This window comes from Jaculus jaculus, chromosome 2 (assembly GCF_020740685.1).
Source record: "Jaculus jaculus isolate mJacJac1 chromosome 2, mJacJac1.mat.Y.cur, whole genome shotgun sequence".
NCBI lineage: Eukaryota > Metazoa > Chordata > Mammalia > Rodentia > Dipodidae > Jaculus > Jaculus jaculus.
In genome coordinates this window covers 27275158-27291386 of record NC_059103.1, presented here as the reverse complement: position 1 = coordinate 27291386, position 16229 = coordinate 27275158, and the positions used below count along the sequence as shown (strand labels likewise).

The window sequence follows — 16229 nt, the reverse complement described above, 5'->3', positions numbered from 1 at the left end:
TCTCTCTCTCTCTCTCTTTCTCTCCCTCTCTCTCTCTCTCTCTCTCTCTCTTCCTCTTTCTCAAATAAATAAATAAAATATATCTTAAAAAAAGAAATTTTGAATGAATGCAAATTTAAGCATGGAATTTACTGTGTAAAAAAGTTGTTGATGAAATTGCTTTCACATTTTTCCTACAGTAAGAAGGAAGGCAGAGACAGGACAGTCTCAAAATTCATGGACCAGTTTACCCTGGCAAATGCAACAGTGAACAAAAAAAGAGACCCTGCTTCAAACAAGGTGGAAGGCAAGGTTAGACACCTAAGGTTAGCCTCTGATCTCCATATGTACACATGTGTCTGCACCCACACATGTAAACATGCAGACACATATTTGTACACACCAAAAATACCAAAAAAACCCATCAATATAATTTATTTGTTTTTTTTTAACTATTGAATCAATACCCTCACTAGATAAATATACTGGTGAAAATTGTACGTATAAAATCAATTCAAAAATCTGCTTAGGAAACACACAGGTCAAGTCTTTACCAAGTGAAGTGGAGGAAGTAAAGACCAGGAACACCCAGTGGGGCTTGACTATAAAACCTTGAAACCTGCCCCTAATGACATTCTTCTTCCAGGGAGACTGCCTCTAAAGACTCTACCACCATCACAAACAGTTACTCTACCTGGGAGGGATTAAATATTCAATCACATGAGTGTATGGGGGACATATTACATTCAAACCACTACATGTAGGTGCATATTGCCAAAGAACTACATATAGATTAGGCAGGACTAAAGAGATGGCCATCAGTCAAAAGTGCTTACTTAAAAAAGCCCAGATTTGATTAGCTAGAAAGCTGTGTAGCCATTCATTTGCAATGGCAAGAGACCCTGTAGTGGCCCCCTCCAATGCCAATAAATAAAATAAATTTTAAAATGTAATACATGCAGAGTGGGAAGGGATGAAACAAACAAACAAACAAAAACAGGGAGGGAGAGTGAGAATGGGCAAGAGTAGACAGGCAGAAAGAAGAGGTGGAAGAGGACTGAAAAAGAGGAAGAAGAAGCAATAGCAGGAGGGAGATGCAAAGAGAGAGAGAGAGGGATGGGTAGCCATTAGGACAGACAGACATGGATCAAGAGAGGAGGAATTAGTATTTATTCCATCAAATTCAAATAGAAAGTTGCAACATTGAAAGTTTCCTTAGAAAGTTCCAAGTTTCTGGGCTGGAGAGATGGCTTAAGAGTTAAGGTGTTTGCTTGTGAAGCCAAAAGACCCAAGCTCAATTTCCCAGAACCCACATAAGCCAGATGCACAAGGGGCACATGCGTCTGGAGTTCATTTGCAGTGGCTGGAGGCCCTGGTGCGCCTATTCTCTGTCTCTATCTACCCTTTCTCTGTCGCCCTCAAATAAAAAAATTAAAAAATTTTTAAAAATGTCATTTGTCCTTGTATATTACAAGTATATGACTTCCCTCTCCAGTGCTAGGTATATATAGTGTTTTACATTTCTGATAAGGAAAAAAAAGGGAAGTACTTAAGCAGAATGCACAACACCAGGTTTTAGTGGATCTTCTTTCTCTAATTGGCTCCTGTCCTCAGCAAGCACAAGAACTGTTTACTCTCTAGAATACACTGTCTTTCCTTACATTGCCCTTTGCATTAATCCTCATTCTCCTTTAACTCTAGAAATGGGGCCATATCAGCACCACTGGTAGGAGAGAGTTGGGAAGGCAACCCTGGTGCTATTTCCTCCCCTTTACATATGTATACGCCTATGTTCCTAGAATAGCCACTGCACTTGGCCATACCTTTGTGCCTCAGGGAAATAAAAACTTCATTTTTTTTTATACTTAAAAACCAAATAAATAAGTGCCTCCTCTATCCACCCCTTCAGGGAAGGTCAAGTGAAAGCAGAGGAGTTTGCCTAAAAAGGACTCTAGCTTACTTTTAAAAATTATTATTTAATGAGAGAGAGGAAAATGGCACACTAGGGCCTTTAAGCCACTGAAAATGAACTCCAGACCTGTGTGCCCTCTTGTGTGCATGTACAGCCTTGCGAGCTTGTGTCACTGCATCTGGCTTACATGGGACCTGGAGATTCAAATAGGAGTTCTTGGGCTTCGCAGGGAAGCAACTTACCTGCTAAACCATCTCTCCAGCCCTAGCTCACAATTTTTATGTTACTAGATGTACAAAGTCTTTATTTATCAGTTATTTTCATGCCACTATAACCACAGTGCCTAACAGAAACAACCTAAGGGAAGAAATATTTATTTTGGCTCATGGTTTCTTTAGAGAGTTCCAGTTGTTCATGGCAGGGAAAGTCTAGCTAGGCAGTTCACTCGCAGCAGTGGGACTGTGCAGCTGGTGCTGTTCACATCACTGCAGACCAAGAATCACAGTGCACAGCAGGAACCAGGGGCCAGAATAACCATCGCAGGCCTTCCTCTAGTGACCTCCTTCCACCAGCCAGGCACCACTTACTTCCTAGGGGTTCCTCAAACTCCCAGCACAGCACCACAGGTGGACAACAAGCATTCGAGACCCAAGTCTATGGAGAACCCTTCCTATTCAAACCAAAACCCTTCAAACTTGAAAAGAATAGTTGAGTATTGCTCAAGGAAGTAGAAGATTCAGGAAAACCCTGCACAAGTTTTCTATTTCAGTTTACTCCCACAGAACCCAAGCCTTGTTCTAAAGTAGCTGAAAATGTATTTGGGAATGAAACATGTGGGCAAAGTATCCAGGACTCATATAAGATGATCCTGGAGATCAGATCAGTGAGAAGTGGCCACAGACTTTAAGCCATCAGAACAAACTTTAATTAATTTCGTCAATAGATGTCTATGCCAGGACATCTGTAGTCAATGTCCTGGCCTTAACTTGTGGGAGCCGTCTTTACTCCATTACTTCTATAGAAAAAAAATCAAATCCCATAATCCAGTAAGACAGATGTCAACTAAAATGAACTTCACATAGCAATAAACTCACAATGCATTTTACTCAATGTATATTATACATAGAGAGCAGAATATTTTAGGTCCTCTATTCTGTTCCACTGATCTACATGTCTGTTTTTGTGCCAGTACCATGCTGTTTTTGTTACTATGGCTCTGTAGTATAGGTTAAAATCAGGTATGGTGATACCACCAGCCTCTTTTTTGTTGCTCAGTATTATTTTAGATATTCGAGGTTTTTTGTGATTCCAAATGAATTTTTGGATTGTTTTTTCTATTTCCATGAAGAAAGCCTTTGGAATTTTGATAGGGATTGCATTAAATGTGTAGATTGCTTTTGGTAAGATTGCCATTTTCACGATATTGATTCTACCAATCCAGGAACAAGGGATGTTTCTCCACTTTCTAGTGTCTTCTGCAATTTCTCGCTTGAGTGTTTTAAAGTTCTCATTGTATAGATTCTTTACTTCCTTGGTTAGGTTTATTCCAAGGTATTTTATTTTTTTGATGCAATTGTGAATGGGAGTGATTCTCTGATTTCATCCTCTGTGTGTTTGTTGTTAGCATATATGAAGGCTACTGATTTCTGTGTATATATTTTGTATCCTGCTACATGGCTGTAGGTTTTGATCAGCTCTAACAGCTTGCTAGTAGACTCTTTAGGGTCCTTTATGTATAGAATCATGTCATTTGCAAATAATGATAACTTGATTTCTTCCTTTCCAATTTGTATCCCTTTTATGTGTGTCTCTTGCCTTATTGCTATGGCTAAGACTTCCAAAACTATATTAAATAAAAGTGGGGACAGTGGACACCCTTGTCTTGTTCCTGATTTTAGTGGAAAAGCTTCCAGTTTTTCCCCATTTAGTAATATGTTGGCTGTCGGCTTGTCATAAATAGCCTTTATTATATTGAGATATGTTCCTTCTATTCCCAGTCTCTGTAGGACTTTTATCATGAAGGGATGTTGGATTTTGTCAAATGCTTTCTCTGCATCTAATGAGATGATCATGTGATTTTTGTCCTTCAACCCGTTTATGTAATGTATTACATTTATAGATTTGCGTATGTTGAACCATCCCTGCATCTCTGGGATAAAGCCTACTTGGTCAGGGTGAATGATCTTTTTGATATACTCTTGTATTCTGTTTGCCAATATTTTGTTGAGAATTTTTGCATCTATGTTCATGAGGGAGATTGGTCTATAATTTTCTTTTTTTGTTCTATCTTTGCCTGGTTTTGGTATCAGGGTGATGCTGGCCTCATAGAAGGAGTTTGGTAGGATTCCTTCTTTTTCTATTTCCTGGAAAAGCTTAAGAAGCAATGGTGTTAGCTCTTCCTTAAAAGTCTGGTGAAATTCAGCAGGGAATCCATCTGGGCCTGGGCTTTTTTTAGTTGGGAGATTATTGATAACTGCTCGGATCTCCATGTTTGTTATAGGTCTATTTAAGTGATTAATCTCATTTTGATTTAATTTAGGTAGGTCATATAAATCAAGGAAATCATCCATTTCTTTCAGATTTTCATACTTTGTGGAGTATATGCTTTTATAGTATGTCCCTATGATTTTTTGAATTTCTCTGGTATCTGTTGTGATGTTACCTTGTTCATCTCTGATTTTATTATTTTGTGTCTCTTCTCTCTTTCTTTTGGTCAGATTTGCTAAGGGTTTATCAATCTTGTTTATCCTTTCAAAGAACCAACTCTTTGTTTCATTAATTCTTTGGATTGTTCTTTTTGTTTCTATTTCATTAATTTCTGCCCTAATCTTTATTATTTCTTCCCGTCTACTAATTTTTGGTTTGCCTTGTTCTTCTTTTTCCAAGGCTTTAAGGCGAAGCATTAGGTCGTTTACTTGCAACCTTTCTAGTTTCTTAATATAGGCACTTAAGGCTATAAATTTACCTCTTAGAACTGCCTTCATTGTGTCCCAGAGATTTTGTATGTTGTGTTCTCATTATCATTTGACTCTATAAATTTTTTGATTTCCTTTTTGATTTCTTCATCGACCCCCTCATCATTTAGTAGTGTATTGTTTAGTTTCCATGATTTTGTGTATGCTCTATATCCTTTCTTGCTACTGATTTGTAGTTTAATTCCATTGTGGTCAGATAGAATGCAAGGAATTATTTCAATTTTCCTGAATTTGTTAAGATTTGCTTTGTGTCCTAATATATAGAGAATGTTCCATGTGCTGCTGAAAAGAATGTATATTCTGCAGCCTTTGGATGAAATGTCCTGTATATATCTGTTAGGTCCATTCCTTCTATGACCTCATTTAGTCCAGATGCCTCTCTGTTTATTCTTTCCCTGGATGACCTGTCAATTGATGAGAGTGGGGTGTTGAAGTCACCCACTACCACTGTGTTTGGTGTTATCTGTGACCTTAGTTCTAATAGTGTTTGTTTGATGAATTTGGGAGCCCCCATGTTAGGTGCATATATGTTTAGGATTGTAATGTCCTCCTGTTGGAGTGTGCCCTTAATCAATATAAAGTGACCTTCCTTATCTTTCTTGACTAACGTCGGACTAAAGTCTACCCTGTCTGATATTAGGATAGCAACCCCTGCTTGTTTTCTAGGCCCATTTGCTTGAAACACCGTCTTCCAACCTTTCACCCTAAGATAATGTCTATCCTTTGTAGAAAGGTGAGTTTCTTGGAGACAACAAATTGTAGGATCCTGCTTTTTAACCCAGTCTGCAAATCTGTGTCTTTTTGTTGGGGCATTGAGACCATTGATATTAAGAGATATTATTGAAAGGTGTGTATTTATGTTTGCCATTTGTGTGTGTGTGTGTGTGTGTGTGTTACTGGTTCTACCTGTGCTCTCTTCTGTTAACTGGTATTTGAGTATAGCTTGTTTTTTCTAGGTTCCTTATATGTGTGCGTTTCCTTTTTTTCAGCATGGAGGATTCTATCAAGTATTTTCTGTAGAGCTGGTTTTGTCTTCAAATACTCCTTTAACCTGCTTTTGTCATGGAATGTCTTTATTTCTCCATCTATTTGAATGGATAACTTTGCATGATAAAGTAACCTTGGTTGACAGTTGTTATCTTTCAGAACTTGGAATATATCACTCCAAGCCCTTCTGGCTTTAAAAGTTTGTGTTGAATAATCTGCTGTAATCCTGATGGGCTTGCTTTTGTAGGTAACTTGATTTTTCTCTCTAACTGCTTTCAATATTTTTCTTTGGTGTGTGTGTTTGGAAGTTTGATTATAATATGGCGAGGAGAGGTTCTTTCTGGGTTTTGTCTGGCTGGGGTTCTAAAGGCTTCCTGTATATGTATTGGCACCTCTTTCCCAATTTGGGGGAAATTTTCCTCTATGATTTTGTTGAAGATGCCTACTATGCCTCTGGAGTGGAGTTCTTCTCCTTCTACTATGCCCTGAATTCTTATATTGGATCTTTTCCTAGTGTCCCGAATATCTTGAAATTCCCACTCATACTTTTCTATAAGTTTGTCTTTCTCTTTGTTGGACTGCATTAGGTCTGCCACCTGGTCTTCTAGCTTAGATATTCTGTCCTCTCCCTCATCCATCCTACTGGTGAGATTTTCTACAGAGTTTTTTATTTCATTAACTGTGTTCTTCATTGCTAGTAATTCTGACTGGTTTTTCTTTATTATTTCTATTTCCCTATTTATGTCTTGTATTGCCTTCTTTATTTCATTAAATTGGTGTCCTGCCTATTCTTTGATTCCTTTGATTTCCTCTTTGATTTCCTCTTTGATTTCTTCTTTGATTGTTTTCATGTGTTCTTTGACCGCTTTGAACATATTTATAATTATTCTTTTGAACTCTTTCTCAGGCATCTCCTCTAACTCTTTCTCACTGGAGGACATTTCTGATGCATTAATACTTTTAGGTGGATTTATATCGTCTTGCTTTTTAGTGTTTCTTGTGTTATAATGTATATATTTTTGCATCTTGGATTAAGTTAATGCTTGGATTTTCTAGCTAGCTGTGTATTCTTAGCTGTATCAATTGATTTGATGTAATATATTTTCAGGGTAGGACCTTAAGGTATTAGGTGTGGCTCTTAAGACTCAAAATTTCCACTAATCCTTGTTACAGAGTATTTAATAAAGAATCTTGCACAAAGACTACATTCAGTTAGCGTTTGTTGTACCATTAAGCACTTACTGCAATACAACATTGAAATGGTTTAACAAATGAGTAAACTGAAAGAGTTAGCAGTGAATACAATGCAGAAATGAAAGAAATTAACTAAAAGCTGTAAAAATAAAATTTTGGCTATGAAACTGGTAAGAGTATACTGGAACTTCACGTAGTCATTTCTCATAAGGAATGTGATACTTCCATGATAAGGAATTATAAATTAATTAATTGAATCTTGAATCTTTCCCTTTTTTTGTTTACTTATTTGCAAGCAGAAAGATAGAAATAATGAAAGAGAGAAGGAATGGGCACACCAGAGCGTCCTGCCACTGCAAACAAATTCCAGATGTATGCATCACTTTGTGAGTCTGGCTTTACATGGGTACTAGGGAATCGAACCCAGGCCTTCAGCCTTTGCAAGCAAAACACAAAGCCATCTCTTCACACCTCACATTTTACCATATTAATTTTTTGATCATAAAAGCTACTGCTTGACCTAGTTACTATTACCATTAAAATCAACCCGCTTGGGTGGACTTGCTTACAAAACGTAGGGGTTTTTCTGGGACTCCCTTATCTGACCACAGAATTCCCATGCAGCACTTAGATTGAAGTAAGGCTTTGTGTTTCCCATTCCTAAAGACTTGCTCTACAACAAATGGTGCCGCTCTCCAACACCAACACAAAAGAGCAGGAACCCGGTCTGGGTGGAGATGTGGATACAGGAGACAAGGAATGATTACTTCAGTTCATGTTTGTAAAATGCTGTGCTCGGCTGTCTGTTTTAGCATACCCTGAAAGCAAGATTGGGCCAGCCTTTTCTACTATTGTATCCTGCCCCCCCTGAAATCAAAGCAACCCCCTCTTATTACATACAGGAGACTCGCTGACTCCGAAGATGTCTCTGACGTCCCTGACCGGCTGCTTGTTCTTCTTCCTCAGGGTTTGGGTGTAGGTGTTGTACCTCTTCTTCACTGCCGCAGCCTGGGTGCGCGTCAAAGTGGACAGCAACGCTTTGCCGTCTTCCTCCTCATCCCCGGAGATCAGAGTTGACAAGCCTACGTCTTGTAGCCACTCTGCTTCAAGTTCTCCCTCTGTAAAACATCATGAACAAGGGGATGAAAGCCTTTTCTGTATGATTGCAAGATAGGCATCACCGTATCTCTGTGCATATTGCATGGTCGGAAATATCAGTACGCAATACAAAATGATCTTTTGGGTCACTGTTTTTTCATATAGACTCTTACTGTGTAACCCAGGCTGGTCTTGAACTCATAAGTCTTCTGCCCGCACCTCTCAAATACTGTGATTATAGGCATATAGCACCGCACCTGGCTAGGGTTGTCTTTTTTGTCTACAAAACTATGAGCAAGAGCAAGAATGAATAAAAAGTCTGTAGTTTATTCTTCAAATAAGTACAGTCTTACAATACTATAGATAAGCTGGCTCAGAATGTTATTTTTTTCCTGGTTAGAGGGCTAAATATAATGCATATATAGACTACAAGTTTGGGAAAAGATGAAATATGAATATTTAGACTAAAACTGTAACAAAAAAGCATGATTTAGTGGGACCCAGGATATTTTTTAAATTGTTCAAATGCTGGTTAAACTCCCACAACCAACGTTTACAAGCTGAATGACTTTGGTCAATGTTATTTCCAGTCATCAGTTTCTCCTCAATGACTATGACGAATTCCCATTCCTTCATGTTACCTTGTCATTCATTTTGAATATAAGATTACCCTTCTCCAACTGGAAGCAAGGCTCAGTTACCCCGGAGATTTTCCAGTTTTCCACATCCTCCCACTTCCTCCATGCAGAGCTATCATCTGCCTCATACAACGTTCTCTTGGTGACCGCCATCCTATGTACACAGAAACAGACAGATGCAACCCACCTGACTGGCCCCATTGATCCTACACATCACTGGGACTAGACAGACATGTCCTTTCTTGTCACTGCCTCACCTACCAAACAGGAACTCTGAGCTCACCAAAATGTTTCTTGGCAAAAATTCATCTGGTTACAATCTGGACACTTAGTCATTGAACTAGTTACTTTCTTGTTGCTTCTGTAAAATACCTGACAAAAGCAACTCAAGGAAGGAAAGGTTTATTTCAAGTTACAGCTTGAGCAGACACAGTCGCTCATAGCAGGGAAGGCATGGTGGCAGGAACATGAGGCTGCGGGCCCCATTCCATCCACAGCCAGGAAGCAGGGAAGGAGGGAGACTGATGCACGGTCCCCTCCTTGGTATTCGGTTTGGGATGCCGGCCCATGAAATGGTGTCCCCCGCAATGAACGTACGTCTTCCTAGCTCAATTTAGAAAGTCCCTCATAAACATGTCCAGATATCTGTCACCTGGGTGATTCTAGATCCTGTCCAGTTGGCAATCAATTACCCATCACACCATCAAGCCACCCACCAGGATAAAGAAGCGTCCTATGAAAGGTACACTGGAAACATCTACGACCACCTTCTCTGGAGTTCAATCAGAGCAGCTATAGAGGGCATAGCTGCTGTCCTGGGAGAAAACGCGATAGTAGATTAGAAGAATATATTACAGTGGGGCTATTGATAAAATTAGTAGGTGGCTATGAGGAAGGTGGGGGACATTGTATTTATTAAGATTTTTATTCCACTCAACAGATGACCATTAGTCTATCCTTCTGAAGGTAGTTAAAGCCCAAGATTCACCCACATGATTTAATTGCTATTGTAAACCAGACATAACAAATAAAAGGAATGCAAGATAGCACATCCTGTCCTGCCAATTCACTGTGTATACATTTCTGGGAGCTATGCTAAACTGGCCTTACCCAAATGAGGACTGTTTAATCATTAGATTAGAATGACATGTAAACACACGTTGCAGTCATACTCTTAAGAGTCCTGAACTCTGCTTATATTATTATATCATTGGTATATAAACAATGACTTTGAATGTGCTTTACAAATCCAATTTCCTAGCTAGGCAAATATTTTATTTACTCTCTAGTATTTTTTATTATTTATTTGCTTTGTTAAACTCTTCCTGTAATAGAAAATGAAAGGTGAGTTTATGACTAGCAGCCACAATGTAAATAATAAACCTTTGAAGACCAGACCTTAGGCAAGACTTTCATTTCTGAAGATAAACGTTACAAGTATAAGTAGATACTAAAAGTTTTTAAAAATTGGATGTGTTTATATCCGTCTATGTAAAGAATAATGCAGGAGAAGGAGAAAGGAACAAATAGGTTGATTAGAATTAGTACTGAGATCCAATTAGACAGCCTCAAATCCTTACCTAGGGTGAGACATATGTAGAACATTTCCCTAGGTGAGATGTGTTCATGGCACATATCAATGGTCCTCATTTGTTGAATTACATGTAAGGCAGCCCTATACTCACTACTCCAGCTGCCAAATGTATAACTTCCACTCAGAGCGTTCCCTTGATTTCAGATGCACCTATTCAGCTGCCTGCTCTATCTGCTTGGCTCGGTCAGTCATGTCACATTCAACATGCTCAAGCCTGGACTTATCTTCACTGCCATCCTCAGGCCCTTGGCACTCTTCCACATTTTCGCACACAAACCCAACCAAGTGAGTAGCCCAGGGCCCTTCTAGATGTTGTTCTCTCTTGTATGCATCAACTCCAGCACACTGTCAAGACTTTTTGATGCTGCTTCTTATTTCCATCTCAAAACCCTCTGTCTTCTGGGTTTTTTTTTTTTTTTTTTTTTTTTTTGGCATATGGCCTTACTATGTAGCCCAGGCTGGCCTTGAACTGGCAATACTGCCTCAGCCTCCTAAATGCTGGATTAGTGTACTCCCAGCCTGGCTGCCTCTAGCTGCGTTTATCTCTTCTCCCATGACCGTGATCAAGGCCACCATTATCTCTCACCTGGATTTCTGCAAAGAACATCTAACTATTCTTCCTATAGCCATTCTTGATCCCCTTCCAATCTGTTTGCCATACTGTAAGTAAAATAGTGGCTGTAAATACAAATAAAAGTAGTGCTATAACTTTGCCTGGATTTAATGTGGTCTTTATACAATATATCCATACCATACTTTTCTCACCCTCAGTTTCACAGCAGTACTGGGGAGTCACTAGAATTTTATAGCAGCCCTCTTTGGCTCTGGAATTATTAGCTACTACATCTTTCAAATTTCAGCATATCAGAAGATTTTTTTAAAGAAGTTTTTTTTTCCCCAACCCATCACACAAGACGTCCTACTGCCATCACCCCTAATACTGCTGTTTCTTTTGTTCATGTAATTTCCCTCCAAATAGGTCTGTTCTGCTTATATTATTTCATTAATTACTTTTTTGCTACATTATTAATTCTATGAGCAAGGGAAAGATTTCTTCTTTAGTATATAATGATATCTTAAAGAGTTCCTGGCTCAGGAGAGTGCACATTAAGTGTTGAATTCATTGATAAAATGATTAAGTTGCAAATGAAAAAAATTAATTAGAGAAGTAATTCTAAAAATTCAGCAAGTTGATAAATATAAGACCTCAACTTTGAGCCTTTAGTCCTTTGGGCCTTTAATACTTGGGAGAGAGAGGTAGGAGATCACTGTCAGTTAGATGCCAGCCTGGTACTTCAGAGTGAGTTCCAGATCAGCCTGGGTTAAAGTGAGATCCTATCTCAAACAAACAGAGCAAAAAACCTTTTAAAAATAAATCTAACTATCATTACACTGAAAGTCTGTATGTTTGTTGTGATTGTGAAACATAAAAAAGGAAATAAAATCTAAGATGGTGAGGTTCTTATCAAAATACCACTATTGTGGTACAAACTCTAATTGAAATACATAAAATAATTAAATAAAATACTAGAGAAAGCCAAATATGAGTACATGCTGGGAGGGGGGAACACAGTCCAATTTTTATATATTTTTTTGTTTTGTTTATTTAATTTATTTATTTGGGAGCTACAGACAGAGATAGAGAGAGAGGGAGACAGAGAGAAAGAGAGGGAGAGAATGGGCGCACCAGGGCTCCCAGCCACTGCAAACGAACTCCAGACGTGTGCGCCCCCTTGTGTATCTGGCTAACATGGGTCCTGGGGAATTGAGCCTCAAATTGGGGTCCTTTGGCTTCACAGGCAAGTGTTTAACCGCTAAGCCATTTCTCTAGCCCCAAAGTCCAATTTTTAAAAACAAATGAAATACTTTTATTTGAATTTATATTGCTTTTCAAGTAAGGCAATTTTCTAATCCCTACACTACAAGGTGACCAGAATTTAGAAAGCCAGAGCAGGAATTATTTGAGGAGCCAAAGGTTAAAGGACAAGTTTAGCAAGGAAATGAGGGAACATACTTATCGGCAGAGACAGTCACGCAAAATCTGAAATTCTATACAAAAACTCTGACCTAGTGCCTGACCAAATCTCAAATGGAAAAATCTGTGTGAGAAACTCCAAGTATCCCACTGAAAAAATCAGAGCTGAAGACTAAAATATAGGACAAAGGCTTCTGTCACTGCACGCAGGAGGGAAGGTAGTTGGTGGTCTTGGTGCAGGACCATTTACTGCTAGAACTTCCTGTAGGACAAGAAAACAGAAGGAAGAGTCTCTGAAGAATATTACTCTCATTCTAGACAAGGATTGAAAGAAGTTCTTGTTCAAGGATTTAAAGAAAAAGATACTTGCAATAAGGAAACAGAGAAGGAATATCATCTAATGTGCCTGAATAAATTTCAGAGACTGAAACTTAAAAACTTTTTAACCTAAACACAACACAATGAACTTTAAAATCATTAACAACTTTTATATAAAATATGTTAAAATTATCAGATATATGACAGAAGTGATAAAACATTTAAAACAATACAGCATACCAAAAAAAAAGCCCACCAGTAATAATTATGGCATAAAAACAAGGTTACAGAAGAACTGTTCACACTCAAAAAGATGAACATTTTCAAATCAGTGGTTGAGATTTCCACTTTAAAGATTTAAGGTAAATATACTAAGCAAATTAAACACAAAGCACATAGATTTAAAAACAACATAGAATTTTAATAGTCTTATTGTGGGGGAAGCATGAAACAACATTCACACACTTATTTATGTGTTGCTTTCATAAATTAGAAACAGCAAGTTATGGGGTAAAGAGTACCTTATCTATCAGTGAAGTTAGCCCTTTCCTTCTAAGATTGTGAGCACAGAAAAGATGTGTGTAATCAATCACTCCTTCTTGAAGTCTCTAGACAGTACAATATGATAAGGTCTTAAAAAAAAAAAAACCAACATAAAGATCACCAAGGAAAACTGTACCTATTTAGAACCTCTTTGCTTATGTAGAAAGTCCTAGGAAATTTAGTGGACAAATTCCATAAAACAAATTTAGGAAGTTAATGAGATATAAGTAAGGCAAACTGATGATAGTCCCAATGAAACAATCCATTCTGGCTATGAATAGACAAGTCAGAGGCAGAAAAACCTTTGCAATACATGTCTGAAGACAAATCGAGGATACATCTTGAATTCGTGGAAGTCAGGGCTGGAGAGACGGAGCAGCAATTAAGTGCGCTTAACTTCCTGTGCAAGTATGAGGACCTGGGGAGCGGGGGAGTCTGAACCTGCCTGAGTTCAAATCTCCAGACCATGTTAACGGCTGGGCATGGCCACACCTGCCTGGAACTCCTGTCCCTCAAAGTGGAGCAGAGACCATGGAACTGCCAGGGCTCACTAAATAAATAATAAATAAAAATAGCGACTTTGGTATCACTAAGAGACTCCAGCTTGGTAGAGCAATGTAGGAGGACCACTCTGGCCCCTGCAGATGAGAGCCCCAATGCTGCAGGCAAATCTATGGGGCATCAGAAGGGGACATATGTATGCATACCTAACACACACCACACACATTCATGCACATCACACTGCACACACACATGCACACAAGCAAAAAAAAAATAACACAATTGGTATGAATCAGTAATACAATGAAATTATTTTAAAAAATAATATTTCACAGCATAAAATATATGAAAGAGAAAATCAACACTATTCATTAGCGAATGTAGTTAGAAATATGAGACACCTGCATACATCTAGAGTCATTCATATTAAGAAAACTGATAACATCAAATGTTATAAGGATATGGAAGAGGAATTCTGTTATAAATTCTGCTGGAAAGAGCATAAAATTATAAAACTGTTTTTAAAAAAGCCAGGCAGTTTCTTATATAGTCAAACTTATAAAAATACATGTATCCAAGAAAAATAAAACATCTCTCCACAAAAGACTTACATTTTTCAAGGCACTTAAACATAGTGGCTAAAACTAAAAAAAAAATCCACAAATCTTTTAATAGGTAAATAAGTTAAGAAAATATGGTTTTGGGGCTGAAGAGATGGCTGAGGGGTTTAAAGTGCTTGCTTGGAAAGTCTTATAACCTGGGTTCAATTCCACAATACTTATGTAGGCCAGATGTACACAGCAGCACATGCATCTGGAGCTGGTTTGCAGAGGCAAGAGAAGACCTTGCAGTGCCCATGCCCCAGCCCTCTTTCTCTGCTTGCAAATATGTAAATAAAATATTTTTTAAAAGACAATGTGATATATTTATACAATGAAATACTGCAATGATGGGTTAAACTGTATCACAAGAAAGAAATATTGAAACTTTTACCCATAACAACCATGAAGGTAACCTATTTGGAAATGGTTTTTGCAAACTATGAGTTGAGCGCATACATTAAAATATATATCATACACAATACCATTTTGAATTGTCAACTATACTTCAATAAATATATAAATAAAAATAAAAGAACTTACAAAGTACATACTTATAAAAAGTGAGCTGAAGCTGTAGAAGTGATCTCCAGATATTAATAATCTTCAAGTATTGATAATCTTCAGGTACTATGGGAAAAGGTTGATCTTGCTCCTGTTTTTTTCTCTGGGAAGGCCAGACTAGTTTCATGATTCCTCTGCCTCTGCCTTCCATTGCTGTAGGTGTGTTAGGATTACAGAGCTGTGTACTACTTTGTGTCCAGGTTTATGTGGTTGGAGGGGATTTGAACTCTGATTGGCAGGCTTGCAGAGCAAGTGTCTATAATCACTGAGCATCTTCCTAGCCCTAAGTGAGGAATTTTGATCTCTGAGACCATGGTAATTCTTATATTGTTTTATTATTGTTGTTTGTTCTCTTTCTATTTAGTCTCCAAGAAAAAGTTCTATCTAATTTCAGTAAAAATCTAAATATTTGGGCTGAGGAGATAGATCAGTTGGTAAAGTGATTGACTTGCAAGCATAAGGACATGGATGTGATCTTCAGTACCCATGTACACATGCTGAGTGAGGTTGTGCATGCAGTAGAGCTAGGCAGAACTCTGGAGGTTGCTGGCCAGTCAGTATATCTAATTGGCCAGTTCCAGGCCAGTAAGAGACCTTGTCTCTCCCTCTCCCTCTTTCTCTCTCTCTCCACACATACGCGCACACACACACACACACACACAGACACACACACACACCAACACATACAAAGGACATGGACACAACCTGAATATTTGATGTGAATTTTAAATTGTAGAGTACTAAACAGTGATACATTAGTAACAACAAGTTATTCAATGTTATTTTTTTCTTTAAAAATTATGAAAAGATCTCTCTCTCTCTCTCTCTCTCTCTCTCTCTCTCTCTCTCTCTCTGTGTCCCTCTCCTAATTGTCACATATACAGATATAAATACCAGTGCAATTAGGATATTCATTCTGTCTGGTGAAACTAAATCAATGGACAGATACAGCGTCCAGAAATAGTAATACATAGGGAATAAATCTGGATATTTCTGGAGCCTAGCCCTCCTTCAGCTCCTGTAGAAGTAAGTTAATGGAAGTAGGTAATTAGGCCAAACTCTACTGGTCCATTTGTTAAAATACTAGCAAGATGGGCTGGAGACATGGCTTAGTGGATAAGGTGCTTGTCTGAAAAGTCAAAGGACCTAGGTTCAATTCCCCAGGACCCTTGTAAGCCAGATGCACAAGGTGGTGCATGCATCTGGAGTTCATTTGCAGTGGCTGGAGGCCCTAGTGCACCCACTCTCTCTCTCTCTACCTGCCACTTTCTTTCTCTCTTCATAAATAAATTTTAAAAAACCTAGCAAGATGATCTCTGCCAAGAGGACAAGGAAAACACAAAGTAGAAGAA

The 16229-nt window shown here is 38.3% G+C and overlaps 1 protein-coding gene across 4 annotated transcripts in view; it reads right to left on the bottom strand.

Annotated features, from left to right (window-relative positions):
* The window catches only part of Arhgap28 (Rho GTPase activating protein 28), a 202932-nt gene that overhangs the window by 62859 nt on the left and 123844 nt on the right, over window positions 1–16229 (bottom strand). For all 4 annotated transcript variants that reach the window (XM_045143969.1, XM_045143970.1, XM_045143968.1 and 1 more), the window contains exon 3: window positions 7948–8165. In XM_045143969.1, coding sequence (XP_044999904.1) covers window positions 7948–8165 — 218 coding nt within the window. The remainder of the gene's footprint in view (window positions 1–7947; window positions 8166–16229) is intronic.